The sequence below is a fragment of the Podarcis cretensis genome (assembly GCF_951804945.1).
Source record: "Podarcis cretensis genome assembly, chromosome: 5".
Taxonomy (NCBI): Eukaryota; Metazoa; Chordata; class Lepidosauria; order Squamata; family Lacertidae; genus Podarcis; species Podarcis cretensis.
This window is the reverse complement of record NC_137174.1, coordinates 9,399,439-9,416,452: the sequence shown is the minus strand read 5'-3', so window position 1 is coordinate 9,416,452 and position 17,014 is coordinate 9,399,439. Positions and strand designations below refer to the sequence as shown.

The window sequence follows — 17,014 nt, the reverse complement described above, 5'->3', positions numbered from 1 at the left end:
TTCCAACGCGGCGCCCCCCCGAGGGCATCGCTCATAAGGCAGCTCAGGGACAAGACAAGCTGCTGCCTCGCCCAAGAGGCCGAGGGGGGGCAGTTGGGGTTGCCTTCCGGGGCCAGCAGGGAAAGGGATGTCCGAGAGGAGCGCCCCCAAGCCAGGGACCCTCTGATCCGGTCCGACCTGCGACCGCCCATACCGGGCAAGCGGGAGGAGAGCAGAAGAGTCTTGCCCCTGCTTCGGGCTGCCTTGGCCCCCGTCCCCTCCTGCCTCCGAGAAACGGAAAGGAAGAGGTTGTGGCCGCCTGGCTCCTGCCCCGCCTGTGGCCGGGGATGAGGCTAAGACCCGGCCCGAGCGAGAACCGAGATATTATTGCCTGCCACAGCTCGTCGAGGCCCCCAGAATCAGCGCCAACTTTCCCGAGAACAGATAACCGGAGATGGCAGATGGATGGAGATTGCGCAAATGAGCCTCTAATTGACAATCAATTGTGATTAGGAGCAATGGAAGGCCTTCCTTGCGCGCGCCCGGCTCCTTCCTCCTGCCAGGCTGGGGGGGAGGTGGAGGCAGGAGGCCCGGGAGGCGGCTCCCCGCTTCGAGAAGGTCCCTTTGGGGCCTGTCAGCAAAGACAGAAATCCGGCGTTGGTTCTTCCCCTGGGGGGCTTTGCGTCGGATTAATGCGCAATTAATTGCTGGCCCAAAGTGGCCAAGATGTGTAAGACGGGGTGGATGTAGATCATGCGGGACGAGTTTCCCCCACGCGTCCTAAATATTACCAAGTCCTAAAGGACCCTTCTTGAGGGGGGGGGGGGGCTCCAAGTAAAAAAGAAGAAAGGCCTCCCTCGCAGTGGCGTAGCGTGGGGGGTGCAGGGGGGCCGGCCGCACCGGGCGCAACATCTGGGGGCAAATCCATGGGTTAGGGGGCGCAAATTACTTGCCTTGCCCCGGGTGCTGATAACCCACGCTACGCCACTGCTCCCTCGGATACCCGGCGAGCGAGGTGTCCAGAAAGAGCCGCGCGGCGCTGGCTCTCCCGCCTGCAGGGACTCCCCTGGGCCCGGCCCACTGATGGGCTAATCATGTCCGAGCCCGACCAAAATTACAGCTGATTGCTTTACCCATTATTCCTTCCAAGTTTTAATTTCTGCTTTCCAAAGGATCATTGCTCGCGGTAATTGCAAAAGACCTGCCCTTGTATGTGTCACTAGACTCAAAGGCAAAAAAGAAAAAAAAAGAAAAAGGGGAAAAAACCACCCCCCTAATTTTTCGTTTATTCTGTCTCTAGTCCCGGCCTTTCTTTTGGCAGGTAATTCAAGCCGCCGTGATCTAGACATCCAAAACAAGAACAGAATTAACGCCCTCAAAGAAGCAAATTGCAGAAATTTCCATATAGCAAAGGAAATTGCATTTCCCCCTACCCCCCCCCCCCAATGGGCTGAAAAGTCCTGTTCTTTTTATTGTATGTTCCAGATGAAGTGCAAATTATTGGGTGGGGAGTTCTAATCCCGCCGCCCTCCCCACACTGCTCTGCAGGAGGTCTTGGCATTCCCAGGTCTATCTGGCTCCGGCTCTCTGCTCCTGGGCAATTTCCTCTCCCACTAATTCCAGAACAGGGTCAGGAGGGGAACCTGAATGTGGAATTCGAGGGGTTTCCTTGCGCTAAGAGGGCCTCCACCCTCGTGTGAAAAGGTCCCGAGCTTCCCACGTATCTGTGGTTCTTCTGAACGTCAGTGTGTCCTTGTTCGTGAGTAAGGGCTGCTACTTATGGGCGGATCTGGAGGGCGGCGATGGTAAAGACCCACCGTGAGACTGGGGGCGAGTGACTTTTGCGCGCAATTTGCGCTTCGGGGTGGAAAGCAGCCTCTTCGGTCGCTGAGCCCAAGCGCGGCGTTTCGGTGGATCCCGCAATTATTTCAAAGCGAGCGCCTCCTTCTCCTCCCACCTCGCCAAATAAGGCTATTTAGATGCTTTCCAGATGAGTGGAGGGCGCTGAAACCGAGCTGACAGCGAAGTATATCTCCGGCAGCCCCGCTATCCTTCACCCTCCCGGCCGCCCCCTCTCCACCCTCCTGCGCGCTCCTCTGGGACGAAGGTTGCTGGCCGTTCTGGGCAAGGGATTAATTTGCAGCCAATTACCACCGGGTGCTAAATATGAATGCATAACGAAGCCGCCCCCCCCTCCTGCTGGAAAGGAGGGTGGGATAAATGTCTAGGCTGCCCCCCAGAGAGGAGGGGCGGGGGTCAGAAGCCGCAGCAGCGCAGGGACCTTTTGGAGCCGAGCGCACAGACGCGCACACACACTCTCCGCGCCTCGCTTTCCCTGCCAAGTTCCTCCTCCTCCGGAGGGGGTGTTTCCAGGCGAAGTTTGCAGAAGGAAGTCATCCGGAGGGGGAGGGCGGTGGAGGGGGGAGGGCTGCTCTGTGAGGAGTCATGAACGTGAGGCGAGACAAGGCTCAGGTGGGTGACGTCTCTATTCCGGCTGCAGCGGTGGCGGCGGCGGCGGCAGCGAGCCCTCCGGAGTGCCTCTTGGGGGAGCCCGGGTCGTGCAGCTGGCCGAGGGGGGACAGCATGGACGGGCCGGCGGAGCAGCGCCTGACGCCCAGCAGCGACCTGCCGCCGGTCTACTCGTGCCCCGTCAGCAGGGACAGGCAGGGCAGCGAGAACGCCAACAACACGGCCGGGCCCGAGGGGGCGGGCGGCGCCTTGCCCGTGGTGCACAGAACCACCTCCTTCTCGGTGCTGGACATCCTGGACCCCAACAAATTCAACAGCAAGAGCCGCAGGCACTGCGCCGTGCTCTACAAAGCCGCGGCCGGCGGAGAATACACGCTGGTGAGCGAGGAGAAGCTGGACGAGGCGGGCGCGGATGCCAAGGCTCTGGCTGACGACTTCCAGGCAGCCAGGAGAAAGTCCGCGGCCGACCTGCGCAGTAAGTACCACGGGCCGCCCTCGCCGCCTTCCTGGCAACCCCCACCCCGCAGCAGCAGCAGCAGCAGCAGCAGCCAGGGAGGACCCCGGTGGGTCCCGTCTAGTCGCCTGCATTGGCCGGCTCGTCCGCCACTTCTGTCTCCTCTGTTGTTGCGGGCCAGCCAAGGGGAGCAGAGGCAGGCACTCAGGAGAGCGGGCAAGCCCCCGAGGCCCTCTGCAGAGAGGAGAAGTCGCGCCCAAAGTTTTGTGCCAGGCAATGCCACCAAGTGGGGAACTCGCCCTCCAGGTTCCCATGCTAGGCAGAGGGAGAGGGAGCCTGGGAAAGGAGGAAGAAGCCTTCTTTCTCGGCCTGGAGAGGAAGGGGCCCGGGCCGGCGCTCCAGCGCTGCAAGATGCCTGCTTTGTGCGCTCCTCAGCTTTAAGGCCAGGGCAGACACTGCGCGCTGCTTTCTTGGACTCAGGCTGAAGGGAACGGACAAGCCAGGCAGCATCCTGCAACTCCAGGTGGCCGGCAAGGTTCCCAAGAGATGGCACCGTGCAGCCAAGTCCCCTTTTGAGCGGGAGGCAGCCGCTACAACCGCCTGGGCCATTGGAGAGCGGCTGGCGTTAGCGGGAAGCCTGCCAGAGCCCTCCAATTGCTGCAGAACCGCAACCGCCGCGGTTCCTGCGCGGGTTCTGGTCCCCCAGGTTAACCTTTTTCGGGGTAAAATGTGCCTTTAAGGTCCAGGGATGTTCTTTTTTTAAAAAAATACACACACACGCACAAGCACAGACCTGGCTTTTTGCTCCCGGCGACAGATTCAATTTTCTCTCTCTCCCACCCTCTTTAGCTTTTTTTAAGGACAAATCAGACTAATTGTGACAAAATGCTGGTTATCTCTGGAAAAACAATTAAATTCCTTCGATTACATTTAAAGTAAAATGTGCTTAGCAGCGTAAAGAGGCTGCATAATGGGGGAAATCGCCCCAGAGTGGCGTGTAGGACTGAGCGGGTCGATATCCTATTATCGAATTGTGCATATCTCTTTCAAGCACCTTGCAAACTCTCGCCTAACATCTAAATTATAGGGTCAAAATTCGGATAATTACTCGATTAAAACCTATTACACTTATTAGGGCTGCCTATCGACCGGGAAGGGCGTTCGACCCGGGCGCCAGATTGCTTTTGCCTCCCCGGGTCCCTCCTAGGCTCCCGACGCCCCCTCCCTCGCCCTTGCTCCCCTCCGGTTCCTTGGCTGGGACACCCCTGCGTGGGACCGGGGGGCCCCGGGGTGCTGGAAGAAGCTCCGCTCCGAAGCCGGGCTGGTCTCTGCCGCCAGCAGAGCCGGCCACATCCCCGGGAAGCGCGAGCCGCCCGAGGCCTGCGCAAAGTCAGCAGGCGCGCAACTCCATGCCCCGCGGTTCGCATCCAGTCTCCAAGGCCTGCGTCTACTCTGGAGCCCCGCGCTCCGGGACACTCCGGCTTCCAGCCACTTGGCCAGGGAGCCCAGAGGGGTCCTCGGGTTGATCGGGGCCGCGGGTGTCCCAAACACTCCTGGCCAGGAGGCGCGGAGGCCCAGCTCTCCTACTCCCAGTGCCAGGGCCCGCCTGGACCCCACTCCTGGGGCCAGATCCTAAGGGCGTGGTGGGGCAGGAGAGGGACTTCGAGGAGTTTGGGGACCTCGATCGGCGAGACTGCTGCGCTCGCACTTTTCTTCTAGGCAAAACTTTGGGGCGCAGTCGGAAAGCCTCCTACCGAAGCGCCCCGAAAGGATACAGTTTTGTGGCAAGAAAAGCCCCCGCGCAAGAAATGCCGCGCTCATCCAGAGGCTTTGCAAAACCAAACCATTTTGCCTAAACTTTCACTGAGCTTCAGATTTCGCGATCGCGCGCCGGAGTTTCTGCACCTTTCCCCGGGGAGGCGACAAGCCAAGCTTTGGAGAGCTCGATTGTCCGACAACTCCCCACTTCAGAAATGAGGTTGCGGTTTCTTTTGTCCGGCGAGGATCCAGCAACAGTCCGCGTTAAAACAATTTCTCTATAAATTCGTTTACACCGAGCCAAATTTGAGATCCGCTGTACAATTAGTTCTGGTTTAAAGGAGGTCGATATTGCACAGGAGGGAAAGCCTTGTATCCTGGATTTCATGTTTCCTCCAATAATTTAAGTGCGCGAACTTCCCTGAGAAGTTTGGGGGGTCTTGGCGATTTAAGGCTTTTAAAACCAAACAAACAAACCATCCCCAGGCCGCGTTTTACCACCCGGGAGCTGGTCGCTTTCGAAAAGTGAGATTTTCTTCTTCGCTCATTTGCCTCGTCGGCGAAAGCAAAACACTGGGGAGGTCTGGGGGCACCCGCAAGAGCCCGACTCTCGCCCGAGTCCCATTAATTGGCGATTAATATATAACCCCAAACAAATTAAGTGACCGCTAACTGCTTTGTACATTACACAGAATTGGTTTAATTAAGTTTGGATCTGCTCTAGCAATCGATACAAGTATTTGGTCCAATTAAATCCTTCTTCCAGGGGATAACCAAAAAAACAAAAACAAAAAAAAAGGAATAAGCAAATAACGGACAGACAAAGCTTTGACGGGAAGTGAACGACGTACTGCTTGCTTCTCCGGCTCCATTCGGATCAAGGACACTTTCTAACCTTTTTTTTTTAAAAAAAATAAAGAACAACAACCAGCTTTTAAAAAATCAGGCCATAAACTGCATGTGTTCTGCCTGCCTTCAACAAGTCCTTTGCAGTAGGGAATGAAGGGGGCCATTATTTCCACGAAATCTGGGTGTTGCGGGATCGAGTGCCGGCCATTTGCCCAGCTCAGTTGGCTGGAGAGAAGCCTTTCTCAGGGCTTCCCCGCGGTCCGCTCCCGGCTTCTCCGGCTTCGATTTGCGCAGGCTGCAAGGCAGCAAGCGAAGGGCACCGATCCTTTGACCAATGAGATCGTGCTTATTATTTTTTTCATCATTAAGCTTTTTTTTAAAAAAAAATAATTATTATTATTTAGTTGGAGTTTTGTCCCCCAAGTTGAATCCGCGCGTTCCTGGTAGTACAGTAGTTTTAGGAAGCCAATCCTTCTTTCCGTCGACTGATAATCTTCTGGGCTGAGGGGAACAGGACCTGAAGTCTATATAGTGCAGGGTGCCAGCAGCCTAGGAAGTCACCCCAGGCGTCCCATCTCCAAGCCATGCCAGGGAACACGCGCTTTGGGTACTTAAGGGGGACCCGGAGTTTTGTGGTCTGGCGGTTCAAAGCAGGGGAGTGAACCCTCCCCCAGGGCCTGGGCTCCCCTTCTGGGGGTCCTCTGGGCGCTTCCCAGCGCGACTCGCAGGCCCCCGCTCCCGGCCCCCCTGGATGGCTCTGGACGCGCGCGATGAGACCCCAAAAACAACAGAGGCGACCATCGCCTGGCGGCCTGCCGCGAAGGAGGAAGCTCCTGGTGTCGCCCCCCCCCCCGCCAGCCCCCCCCCTCCCCGCCAGCATTATCCTAAATTGCAGCGGCAGAGCATTCAACAAACAGGTCCCGGGGCTCAAAGGCGACGCCACCCACCTTCAGGCCGCGTCCCGAGGCCTCTGCCGCGCTCAAGCTTCGCCTTTCCAAACAGAGCCTCCGGCCAGCGGGCCTCCCCGGTTGCCCCTCCGATAGCTTCTGCTTCTTCTTCATCTGCCACTCCCCGAACTTCCAAGGCCGCAAGTTGAGGACAAGGAGTGGGAGTAAGGCGTGCAGAGGGTGGGACTAATAATAATAATAATAATAATAATAATAATAATTTTGAAGTTGTTTTATCTTGCTCAAGGTAACCCAAAGTGACTTACAACCAACCAACCGACCATCCCTTGCTTTGCGTAAAGGGGGCATTCACAGTGATTTTTCTGAGGGGGCGAAGGAAGTAAAAACTAAAAATAAATAGACAAAGCTAACTTGCATCAGAGAGCAGGTCTTCAGCGGTGAGGCCTGGACAGACCTGGTCTCTGAGAAACTGGTTCTCCAGGTCTGCTGCCCACCTACAGGTGGACTTGGCATCCAGACCACTCTCTGTCCGTTCACCACTGACCACCTGAATTATTTCCCTGACTCCATTGACTTCCTCCCAGCCTTTATTAATTGCATTGCTCTGACAATCAACTTCACAGCCCACTGCATTTATCTTTAAAACAAAACACAACAAAAGCACACGACCCAAATACCAGGTTAACAACATTGAGCTACACTTTAGAGCTGTCCTAAAGTACTTCAGCAAAATGGGTATAACGACACGAGGTTACTTTGCGGCGCTGGCGAGACCCCTCGATTTCTTAGGCACCCTCCTGTCCCCTGCAATATGACAGAAATATGGAGGATTTTATGCGCATTGGTACTAACAGAATGAAGAAAATCACAATTTTTTTGGTATGAAATAAGACCCAAGTTAGAAACATTATGAGCTCCCGTCTTGGCTGTTACCTTGGCTGACACGCTTTTATTATGAATAAATTTATCGGTAAACAATACTACCCCAATCAAAGCTAAACCAAAACTCCAGACCCCCGAATTGTTTTCCTGTGGGGCAGCAATAATTCCCCCCCCCACCAGGGAAGATCAGCAGAAAAGGTTTTATAAAAGACCAAGAGTCTCGCCTTCGGTTTGTTTCATTGGCTAGCTCTGCTTTTCTAAATCTCGGTCCCTGATACAACTTAATTCTTAAAGCACCGAGAGCAGAGCGGGCAGGGAGGCAAGTTTCTCACGAAACAAATGAGAATGGCTACTAGAAACTTTCCCTTTTAAATGAAAAGTGGGAATCTGGAGTATTAAGGCGGGGGAAAGAGAGACGGCCCCCTCCCCGGTGCGGACACCAATGCCCACCATCAGGATCACGAATAATAGAAAAGTGGCTAAGTAGACGCGCCTCGCTTTTTGAACGACACATTTGCAGAACTGTAGTCTGAGGAACTTATGTGGGGAGGGATAGGGTGAGCAAACTAGAGCCGAGAGATTTCGGTTGTGCGGGTGGCGAAATGTGCCCAAGATGGAATGGCTGGCAAAGGAATGTCTCCTCCTTTTCTGTCTTCGACGGGCTGCGCCTGGCACTGCTGTCCTGGGGGCGAGGACCCCCAGGCTGTATGTGTGCTTTGCGCGTGGAGAGGGGTGGGGGCGAGGACGGCCGCAGGAGCCCGCCCGGCTCACTCTCTTTCGCTTGTATGTGCAGAGACCGGCGAGCTGTACCGGGGCGAGGAGGCCGAGCTGGATCCGAGCAAGCGGAGGAGCCCCTGCGCGGGGAGCGAAGCCCCCGACGAGGAGGAGGACGAGGAGGAAGAGGACGAGGAGGAAGAGGAGCTGTGCAGCGAGGAGAGCAGCAGCCACAGCGAGGGGGGCGCCCTCGAGGCTGGAGGCGGAGGCAGCCTCGCAGCGGACGACCTCGGGGCTCACCCGCCGCCCCCGCCGCCTCAGCAGCCCGGAGGCGCCTCCGGAGGGCAGCCGCCGCAGCCTCAGGCCCAGGCGCAGGGCCAGCAAGCAGCGGCGGCGGCGTCCGCGCCGTCGGGCAAAGCCAAGCGCAAGCGCCCGGGCTCGGATTCCAAGTCCGGAAAGCCCCGCAGGGCGCGGACAGCGTTCACGTACGAGCAGTTGGTGGCTCTGGAGAACAAGTTCAAGGCTACGCGGTACCTGTCGGTGTGCGAGCGACTCAACTTGGCGCTGTCCCTCAGCCTCACCGAGACGCAGGTCAAGATCTGGTTCCAGAACCGGCGCACCAAGTGGAAGAAGCAGAACCCCGGCGCAGACACCAGCGCCCCGACGGGCGGCGGCGGCGGCGTGGGGGGCGGCGGTGGGGGGCTGCCCGGAGCGCTCAGCCCGCTCAGCCATTCGCCCCCCATGGGGGGCCACGGCCTGGCCATGCACGGCCCGCCAGGCGCCTACGGTAGCCACCCGGCCGGCGGGCTGGTGTGCGCAGCCCAGCTGCCCTTCCTGCCCAGCCCCGCCGTCCTCTCGCCCTTCGTGCTGGGCTCGCAAACCTACGGCGCGCCCGCCTTCTACACGCCGCACCTCTGAGGGACCGACGGGGCCCCCGCCGCTGCCACCAGCCCTTGCGGAGCAGGAGACTTGCGCGGGGCCGGGCCGAGGCAGCCTCGCTCCCCGGCCTACGGTCCCCGCGTCCACCCGACGGAGCCAAAAGGATAGGTGTCCTGGCGCCTGGTCCACGGACGATTCTCGCCTGCGGGCAGCCGTCGCGTTGCTCTGAGCTGCGGGACAAACTGAGCAGAGGCCGAAGGAGGCCGCCTCGGTCTCTCCATGTAAATAATGCTCGCTGCCCCGTCTTTGCCCGGGTCCCCTTTCTCCTCCTCCACCGCCCCTTGTCCGAGATGCCTCTGCCCCGCAGACTCTCAGGGTGAATCGGGGCGCGGCGTCCCTTCCAGGCGCCGTCGAAGAAATGAGGCGCTCTCCGCCCTCGGGACGCCGCGCTTTTACGCACTTCAGCCTCGCTGTTTTTAAAAAAGGACGAGGAACTGGGAGGAGGGAGTTTAAAAATTGAAAACCGAGGGGGGGCTGTCTTACCGGAAATGCGCTTAAAAAAAAAAACAACGAGGGAGAAAGAGACAAGCTTTTTTGTAACATCAGTCAACTATGTATATTTCTGGATGTTATACAAATTTTAACTTTATAATTTGTGTATAAAGTGCGCAGGAAACATTGATCCAAAAGGTATAGAAAGCACTTTGCTGGAAATCTAAATCAATAAAGAATTGATTTAGTCGACTTTGTTCTGCCTGAGCGACTGTTTTTACCCTTTTTTAAAAAAAAAAAAGAAAGAAAAAGAGAAAAAACACTGCAGTCATCGCCAGAGTTAGTTGGCGCTGACAGAAGAAGCAAATAATCTAGGGCACTCACGATCCAGCCAAAGTTAAGCAGTTCTTAGTCCCCCGCCCCTTGTGATTGCTCCGCTTTCCCATTGCAACTGTGCAGGCCGCTTAACCGTACATGGATCCGGCTGCCTTTAATGTTTCTAGTTTTCAAATAAGCCCAAAGTCACCGAGAAGGCTGCCGCGTCTTCCCCAACACCTCCAGCGTTTCTGGTTTGGAGAGAAACATATTCCGCATGTAGACTTTTTTCTGTGTGGACGTTATTTCCCATCGTTTATTCCCTGGCCCCTCTCCAATAATTCGTGTGTGCGTGTAAAGGTTCTTCTCTTGGTAGTTTCCAAAGACAGCGAATATAATGTGTTGGGATTAAATAAGTGTAATAAACCGGTCGTGGTTGTATTTTGGCTGTTTTTTTAAATGTACCAATACTGCCATTATTTGTGTACATAAAATATGTAATCAGTTTCTTAGCCAATATTTGGTTTCCCCCTCCTTAAAACAAGCTGCGTTTCGGGAGCTTTTTCATTTCCCATTCCTACCCCCACCACGCCAAAAACAAAAACAAAAAAACTCCGCTTTCCCTTTCAGTAGCCGGTGTAATTTAGAAGTCAAAGGAGATGATGCATATTATCAATAATAATGATTTGTCATTTAAGCTATTTATTACAAGCCAGAAATATTTGGCTTATCTTCCGCAGCTCTGTGGCGCGTCGGGAGGCGTGCAGGACGGAGTTCAACCCAGGTCAGTAGGTTTTGCCTCCAGGCCTTGGGGGGCACTTCGCATTCCCTTCCCGACCCCCACAGTTTGGCAATGTTAGCCTTTGGACTTGCGAGGTGCGGTTGTTTTCAGATCGCAATGGGGGGAAACTTCTCTCGCGGGCTGCATTCCTGCTCCCTCCAGCTGCCAGCGCGTTTTCGACGGCGCGCAAGATTCCGGCTGGCGAGGCGCAAAACCCCGCCGCCTTTTGCAGGGGGCCGGCTAGGCAGCGTTAGTCCTGCTGGCCCCGGGGCCGGAGGGGGCGGGCGAGGGGTCCCCGCTGGCTCCTGGCGTTCAGGTGACAGGGCCTTCCTTTGGGGACGGACGGTCCTTCCTTGGCGCGCGGTGACAGAATTAAACGACTTCTTTCTAATCCCATTAGCCCCTTCCTCTCGTTTGCTTCCTCCGCTGAGCATTTTTGACAGCCTCTTGCTGCCACCGCTGACACTTGAGGAGCGAGGAAGTTATAATTTCTGACAGAGAAATTACAGCTGGGCGCAGACGGCCTCGACGGCTGGGAATGGAAAGGGAGCGAGAGGGAGAAGAAGGAGGGGCGCGCAACTGGCTGGGTCTGCGCTGGGCGCGCTCGGCCGCCAGAGGGAGCAGGAGGAGCGCGTGACGGGGCTAGGGGACCAAGAGGGCTAAGGCAGAAGGAAGGCAAAGAATTCCGCTAATAAAACGCAGAATTCTGCTACTGACATATCCAGACGCGGCTGGCTAGGGAGCAAAAAACTATATACAAAGTTGCATCGGCCCCAGGCCGGTCAGCGTGGCCACTGGTTAGGGAGGATGGCAACAGGACTGGATAATGGGAGGAGGAATTCCACCAAGGGCTATGTCGTCAGCGCTGGGTGCCAACTGTTTGTTTGTGACTTTAAAGGTAAAGGTAAAGGGACCCCTGACCATTAGGTCCAGTCGTGACTGACTCTGGGGATGCAGCGCTCATCTTGCTTTATTGGCCGAGGGAGCCGGCATACAGCTTCCGGATCATGTGGCCAGCATGACTAAGCTGCTTCTGGCAAACCAGAACAGCGCACGGAAACGTCGTTTACCTTCCCACCAGAGTGGTACCTATTTATCTACTAGCATTTTGACGTGCTTTCGAATTGCTAGGTTGGCAGGAGCAGGGACCGAGCAACGGGAGCTCACCCCGTCGCGGGGATTCGAACCGCCAACCTTCTGATCAGCAAGTCCTAGGCTCTGTGGTTTAACCCACAGCGCCACCCACGTTTATGTTGCCCAAAACAACCCAAACGACCTACAAACAAACGGACGCATCAATGCATTGAAACCAAGGGGGCATGCCTTGAAATTTTATTATTTATTAAATTTCTTAGCCGCTTTATCTTGCCCAAGGCAATAATAATAATAATAATACCCCTCCCCCTTGCACTGTTCTGGGGTTCTCCAACCCCCCTGCAGCCAATTTGGGGGGGGGGGTTGGAGAAGGAGAGGGGGCACTGCTGCCCCAGCAGGACCCGTTGAGCAGCTGACAGGACTCCTTAGCTGAATCCCACCCTTTGTGTGGCTACTCAGAAGTAAGCCCCCCTGAGTTCGTGTGTGCACACGCATTTGTATCCTCAGCAACTCCTAGGCCCAAACTGACTGCCCCCCTTCTCTCTCTGCCCACCCATGAGCACAAAAACACATTTCAACAGAGCCAGTACTTTCCCCTGTAGCAGCTCTGAGAGCCAAGGCAGAGAAGAGAGGCTGGTAAATGTTCTTCATCTGCTCATCATATGTGTTTATTTAATATGTTTCGATACCACCCTTTATCCGAGGATCCCAGGTCCCACAGAAGAAAGAGCTTTAGAGGGATAGATTTGGGCTGGGTTCTTATGATTTGACTTGCTGCACAGTGGCCCCATCTGCTGCTTGGTCCGGGAAAAGGTTTCTACCGGGAATTTAAACCTCCTTTCTGGTGTTACCTTAGCTGTGGGCAAGCGCCTGCAACACGTGCAAGCCCCAGAGGATCTGCAACACCAAGGGGATCCCTGCCAGGCTACCACCTCCAATCCTAGATCTGCAGTGGCTCCTTTCCTACTAAGGCTCAGATCTCATCAAGATTAGAGGGTTTTGTTGTTGTTGTTTGTTTTTTGCAGTAATGCTCCTTATTGGTTGCTCCTGCTTCTGCCCTTTTATTTTAGGATTTTATTTTAGGAATTTCCTCATTTTATTATTCCCCTGCACTCTTTTGGTTACTCTTGCGACAGATTTCCATGTGAACCAACTACTATTCACTATTGTTGGGGCTGGTGCCTTTCCACCGCAGAACCGGTTTGCCACTTTCCTCTCACCTGTATTGAACCTTTGACCTCGGACAGGTGGAATGGAATCCTTAGGAAGGAAGAGCTACCTTCTTTTTTACTCCCCAAAACTGACAGAACCACATTTATTTTATATTATTTATTTTAATGCTCGTTCTCAATACACACTTTCCCCAAAACCCTCACTTTTCACTGCAGGGGAGATAAAAGTTTGTGGTTATCCTACATTTCCCTTCACTTTTTGCAGAAGTGTGTGTGTGTGTGTTTTCTCAATGGACCTTTGCAATGCTGTGCAACAGTTATCCGCAGCCACACACCCCTAATAAAAAACATTGCCAGTGCCACAGAAAATGTAGCTGGTGAGTGACCATCAAAGTGCAACTGTAAAGTGTGGGAATGTTCAGGGAGGCAAGAGAGAATATATTGTTTAATTATATCCTTCCCAACTTGTGTTAACAAGTTCTACAATTTAGCAGAGTAACATTCCCCTTTTTAAACTTGTACAGTGGATAACGTCTTGCCAGGCTTGTTTAAGCCTCTAAAATAAGTTTCCTGGTAATTCCCCTTTATTCCGTCTTAAAAAGATTAGACACGACACAGTCTTGTATAAAAGTATAAAAGAGTTTACTCACACACATTCTGTTCACAGATGGATCCCAGAAGGCAGACTTGGGTTACAAAATATATACACCTGGAATCTATCCCATAAGGAGATAGTTCCTTTGTCCTCTCTTGGCTGGAAGCCTCTCAGACTAAGAAGATGTTGCTTCTTCGAGGAATGGAGTCAGAGAGAGAGTTGGCTGCATCCCCTGTGTTCTTTTGTTACCTGCATAGGTGAGGTCATGCCCACCTGGGCAGAGGAGGAAACAGGAAGTTCCGACTGGCTGGTCCAGACCCCCCCCCCCCTTTTACTGTATGTACACTCTAGGAATGTTGTATTTGACTGCTCTGAGTTTCACATCCCACATAACACACCCTTTCAGCTGTACATCTTAACTTGGTAATCTTAGTGTGTTCAGGGTGTTGATGACTTGTGAGAATCAGCTGATACTTCACCAAACCTCAACCGGTGTGATGCGTCAGCAAAGGATGCGGAGCCCCAGCAGAGACTTCAGAGATTTCCTGCTCCCGGCAGACAGCTTCTTCCAGAGTCCCCAGTTAAGGGGAAAACTGCTCTCCCACACAGTTCGTGGGACGAAGTAACAAAGTGACGAAGTAACAAAGTGTTTATTGCCTCCAGACACAAGGCAAAAACTAAACATGATATACAGTTCCTCAGGACTTTGAAGTAAAGATACATATGTACAGAGAGATCTGCTAACACTGTCACCCTGCTAGTTAATGCTGCTGTGTAAAACGCACAGCCTCGTCCTCTGACTCTCACAGATTCAGAGTCAGACCCTGACAAGCCAACAGTGCAGCATCGGGACATAGACATGCAACAGGACATAATAAAAGATTATTATACCTGTCTCTACATTCCTGAGCCAATGGGGATGTGAATGACTCAGCGAGTCATGCCTTGCTCTGTTGCTATGGTAACCCAGTGGACCTGGTACCCGTATCTCAGAGCATCCAGACTTGGGGGATGTGCTACTCCAGACACGAGACCAAGCACTGTGTAATTTAACCCATTGCTCACATTGCACCAACAAGGGGGAATTGCTCTTGAATAAGTGTGCCTAAAGCTCTAGCCACGGTGTTCCTTTAGTCAGCTGACCTTGAAAATGTGCAGTAGTGATAAAAGGGTAAGTAACAACATTTAGCAAAAGCAGTTACTAATCATGATTTCCCCCCCCCCCCCACCTCCGATTTCCAGGTAACCAAAGGGCAACAGACGCCAATCTTTTTGCTAGTTGCGCAAAGAGGGCATTTTAGCAGGTACAACTTTTATTACTCCGGCATGAAAACGTGTACCGTATTTTTCGCTCTATAAGATGCACCAGACCACAAGACGCACCTAGTTTTTGGAGGAGGAAAACAAGAAAAAAAATAAATTCTGAATCGCAGAAGCCAGAAGGGCAAGAGGGATTGCTGCGCAGCGAAAGCAGCAATCCCTCTTGCTGTTCTGGCTTCTGGGATAGCTGCGCAGCCTGTATTCTCTCCATAAGACGCACACACATTTCCCCTTACTTTTTAGGAGGGGGAAAGTGAGTCTTATAGAGCAAAAAATACGGTACTTGCCCAAAGCCCCTTCATTATCCACATGAGGCCTCCCCCCCCCCCCTTCTGGATACTATATTAGATTTAGATATATAGTCAATTGATCCCGTTTATGGAGAATTCTGTTGGCTTGCTCAGTATTGACTTCTGCTTCCTGCCAAATCCCCTCCCATGAAGATGTCCACTATTGGATAGTTTGAGTGACAAGAGCCTGGTGCTCCCTGCTATTGATTCATAGCCTATAATCTGAACTATTAAGAAAGTAGCAAAATTCATAATGTGCAGGGAGAGAAGACTAATACATGGAGTTTCCTGTGTGTGGTAAGTTAGGCTGCTGGTAAGTTCAAATGAAATAAAAAATAGCTATAACAACAGCCCACATCAGCTAGAACCCATGGTTTGCATGCACCTTAGGTTCTTAAATCCCAAGCATCTTACATTAGCTGTTGTTGTTGTTGTTTAGTCGTTTAGTCGTGTCCGACTCTTCGTGACCCCATGGACCAGAGAACGCCAGGCACTCCTGTCCTCCACTGCCCCCCGCAGCTTGGTCAGACTCATGCTGGTAACCTCGAAAACACTATCCAACCATCTCGTCCTCTGTCGCCCCCTTCTCCTTGTGCCCTCCATCTTTCCCAACATCAGGGTCTTCTCCAGGGAGTCTTCTCTTCTCATGAGGTGGCCAAAGTACTGGAGCCTCAGCTTCACAATCTGTCCTTCCAGTGAGCACTCAGGGCTGATTTCCTTCAGAATGGAGAGGTTTGATCTTCTTGCAGTCCATGGGACTCTCAAGAGTCTCCTCCAGCACCATAATTCAAAAGCATCCATTCTTCGGCGATCAGCCTTCTTTATGGTCCAGCTCTCACTTCCATACATCACTACTGGGAAAACCATAGCTTTAACTATGACCTTTGTTGGCAAGGTAATTAATTTATATTTTATTAAGTACAAATTAGAAAACATACATACTTACAACAAAAGAAAATACAAAGGAAAAAGAAAATACATATAACCAAGGAAAAAAATTAGAGAATACTTTGCCTCTTTTCAAATTTACAGTTATTTATACCTCTATAAAATGTTATTCACAATAAAGGAGTGAAATGAAAGATAAGATATCAGAAAAAATAAAAAAGAACAAAGAAAAAAGAAAGAAGTAAAATAAAAGGACCATAGGTGAAAATTTTAAAAAGTATATAAGTATTCACTATACATAGCCGTTTCCCATCCTTATCTACCTTAAAAAGTGTTGCAAAGTTTTCCCAACCATTCTTCTTTCCAATAGCTGGCAATCAAAATTCTTGCCGCTGTTGTCGCGTATAGAAATAAGTTAGTTTTATCTTTTGGCAACTTCACATCCTTACAGAATCCCCCAGAAAATGACCATAGCAACTTTTGAAAAAATGAATTGAGAATAGACAGGCATTTGGAACCCTGGATTTTGCTACAGGGAACTATATTGTCATACCCCACCCCAGTTTCCAAGCGGTGTGAGATTGCAGGGGTTCCAGGCACTTACCCAAGATTTGGTTTCCTTGGAATGTGGGACAGCAGAGACTGTGGTGTCTTTAGGATACATGGTTTATTTACACTGTGTACATTACAACCTGAGCCTAGGATGGAGTGGCTGACAGCATTAACTCCTTTTCGGAGTTGCTTCTCCCATTGCCATGGCTTTGAATTCCAACATAACTTCCAGCTTCTGCCTGCTTTTGGCTCAGCTCACACACACTCTGCCTTTTGTCTTCAAAGTCTTCTTTCTTCTTTGGCGGTCACTCGTAGCTGAGTAATATTGTTTTCCATTAACTTGGTCTTAACAGTGAGTTCGTAGGTGACTGTGGAAGCTAATTCTGGATCCACACGTCATTCCATAGTGGGGACATAGGTTTCCAGGCAGGAGTTGATCACAGTGTGGATTTGCCAAGCGTGTCTTCCTCTTAGCACGTTTCTCCCTTGCGTCCTGAGTTCGAGTGTCTTCAAAGCCCATGACACCTTTGGTAAAGGCTGTTCTCCAGTTGGAGTGCTCGCAGGCCAGTGTTTCCCAATTGTTGGTGTTTATACTACATTTTTAAAGATTTGCCTTGAGACC

At 52.6% G+C, this 17,014-nt stretch overlaps 1 protein-coding gene across 1 annotated transcript; it reads left to right on the top strand.

Moving 5' to 3' along the window:
- Positions 1 to 2,424: 2,424 nt before the first annotated feature.
- On the top strand, positions 2,425 to 9,472 carry NKX1-1 (NK1 homeobox 1; the record flags this gene model as incomplete). Its single annotated transcript, XM_079978549.1, has 2 exons — positions 2,425 to 2,923; positions 8,093 to 9,472. The coding sequence occupies 2 exons, from the start codon at positions 2,425 to 2,427 to the stop codon at positions 8,929 to 8,931; spliced, it is 1,338 nt and encodes a 445-aa protein (XP_079834675.1). The 3' UTR covers positions 8,932 to 9,472.
- Positions 9,473 to 17,014: the final 7,542 nt, after the last annotated feature.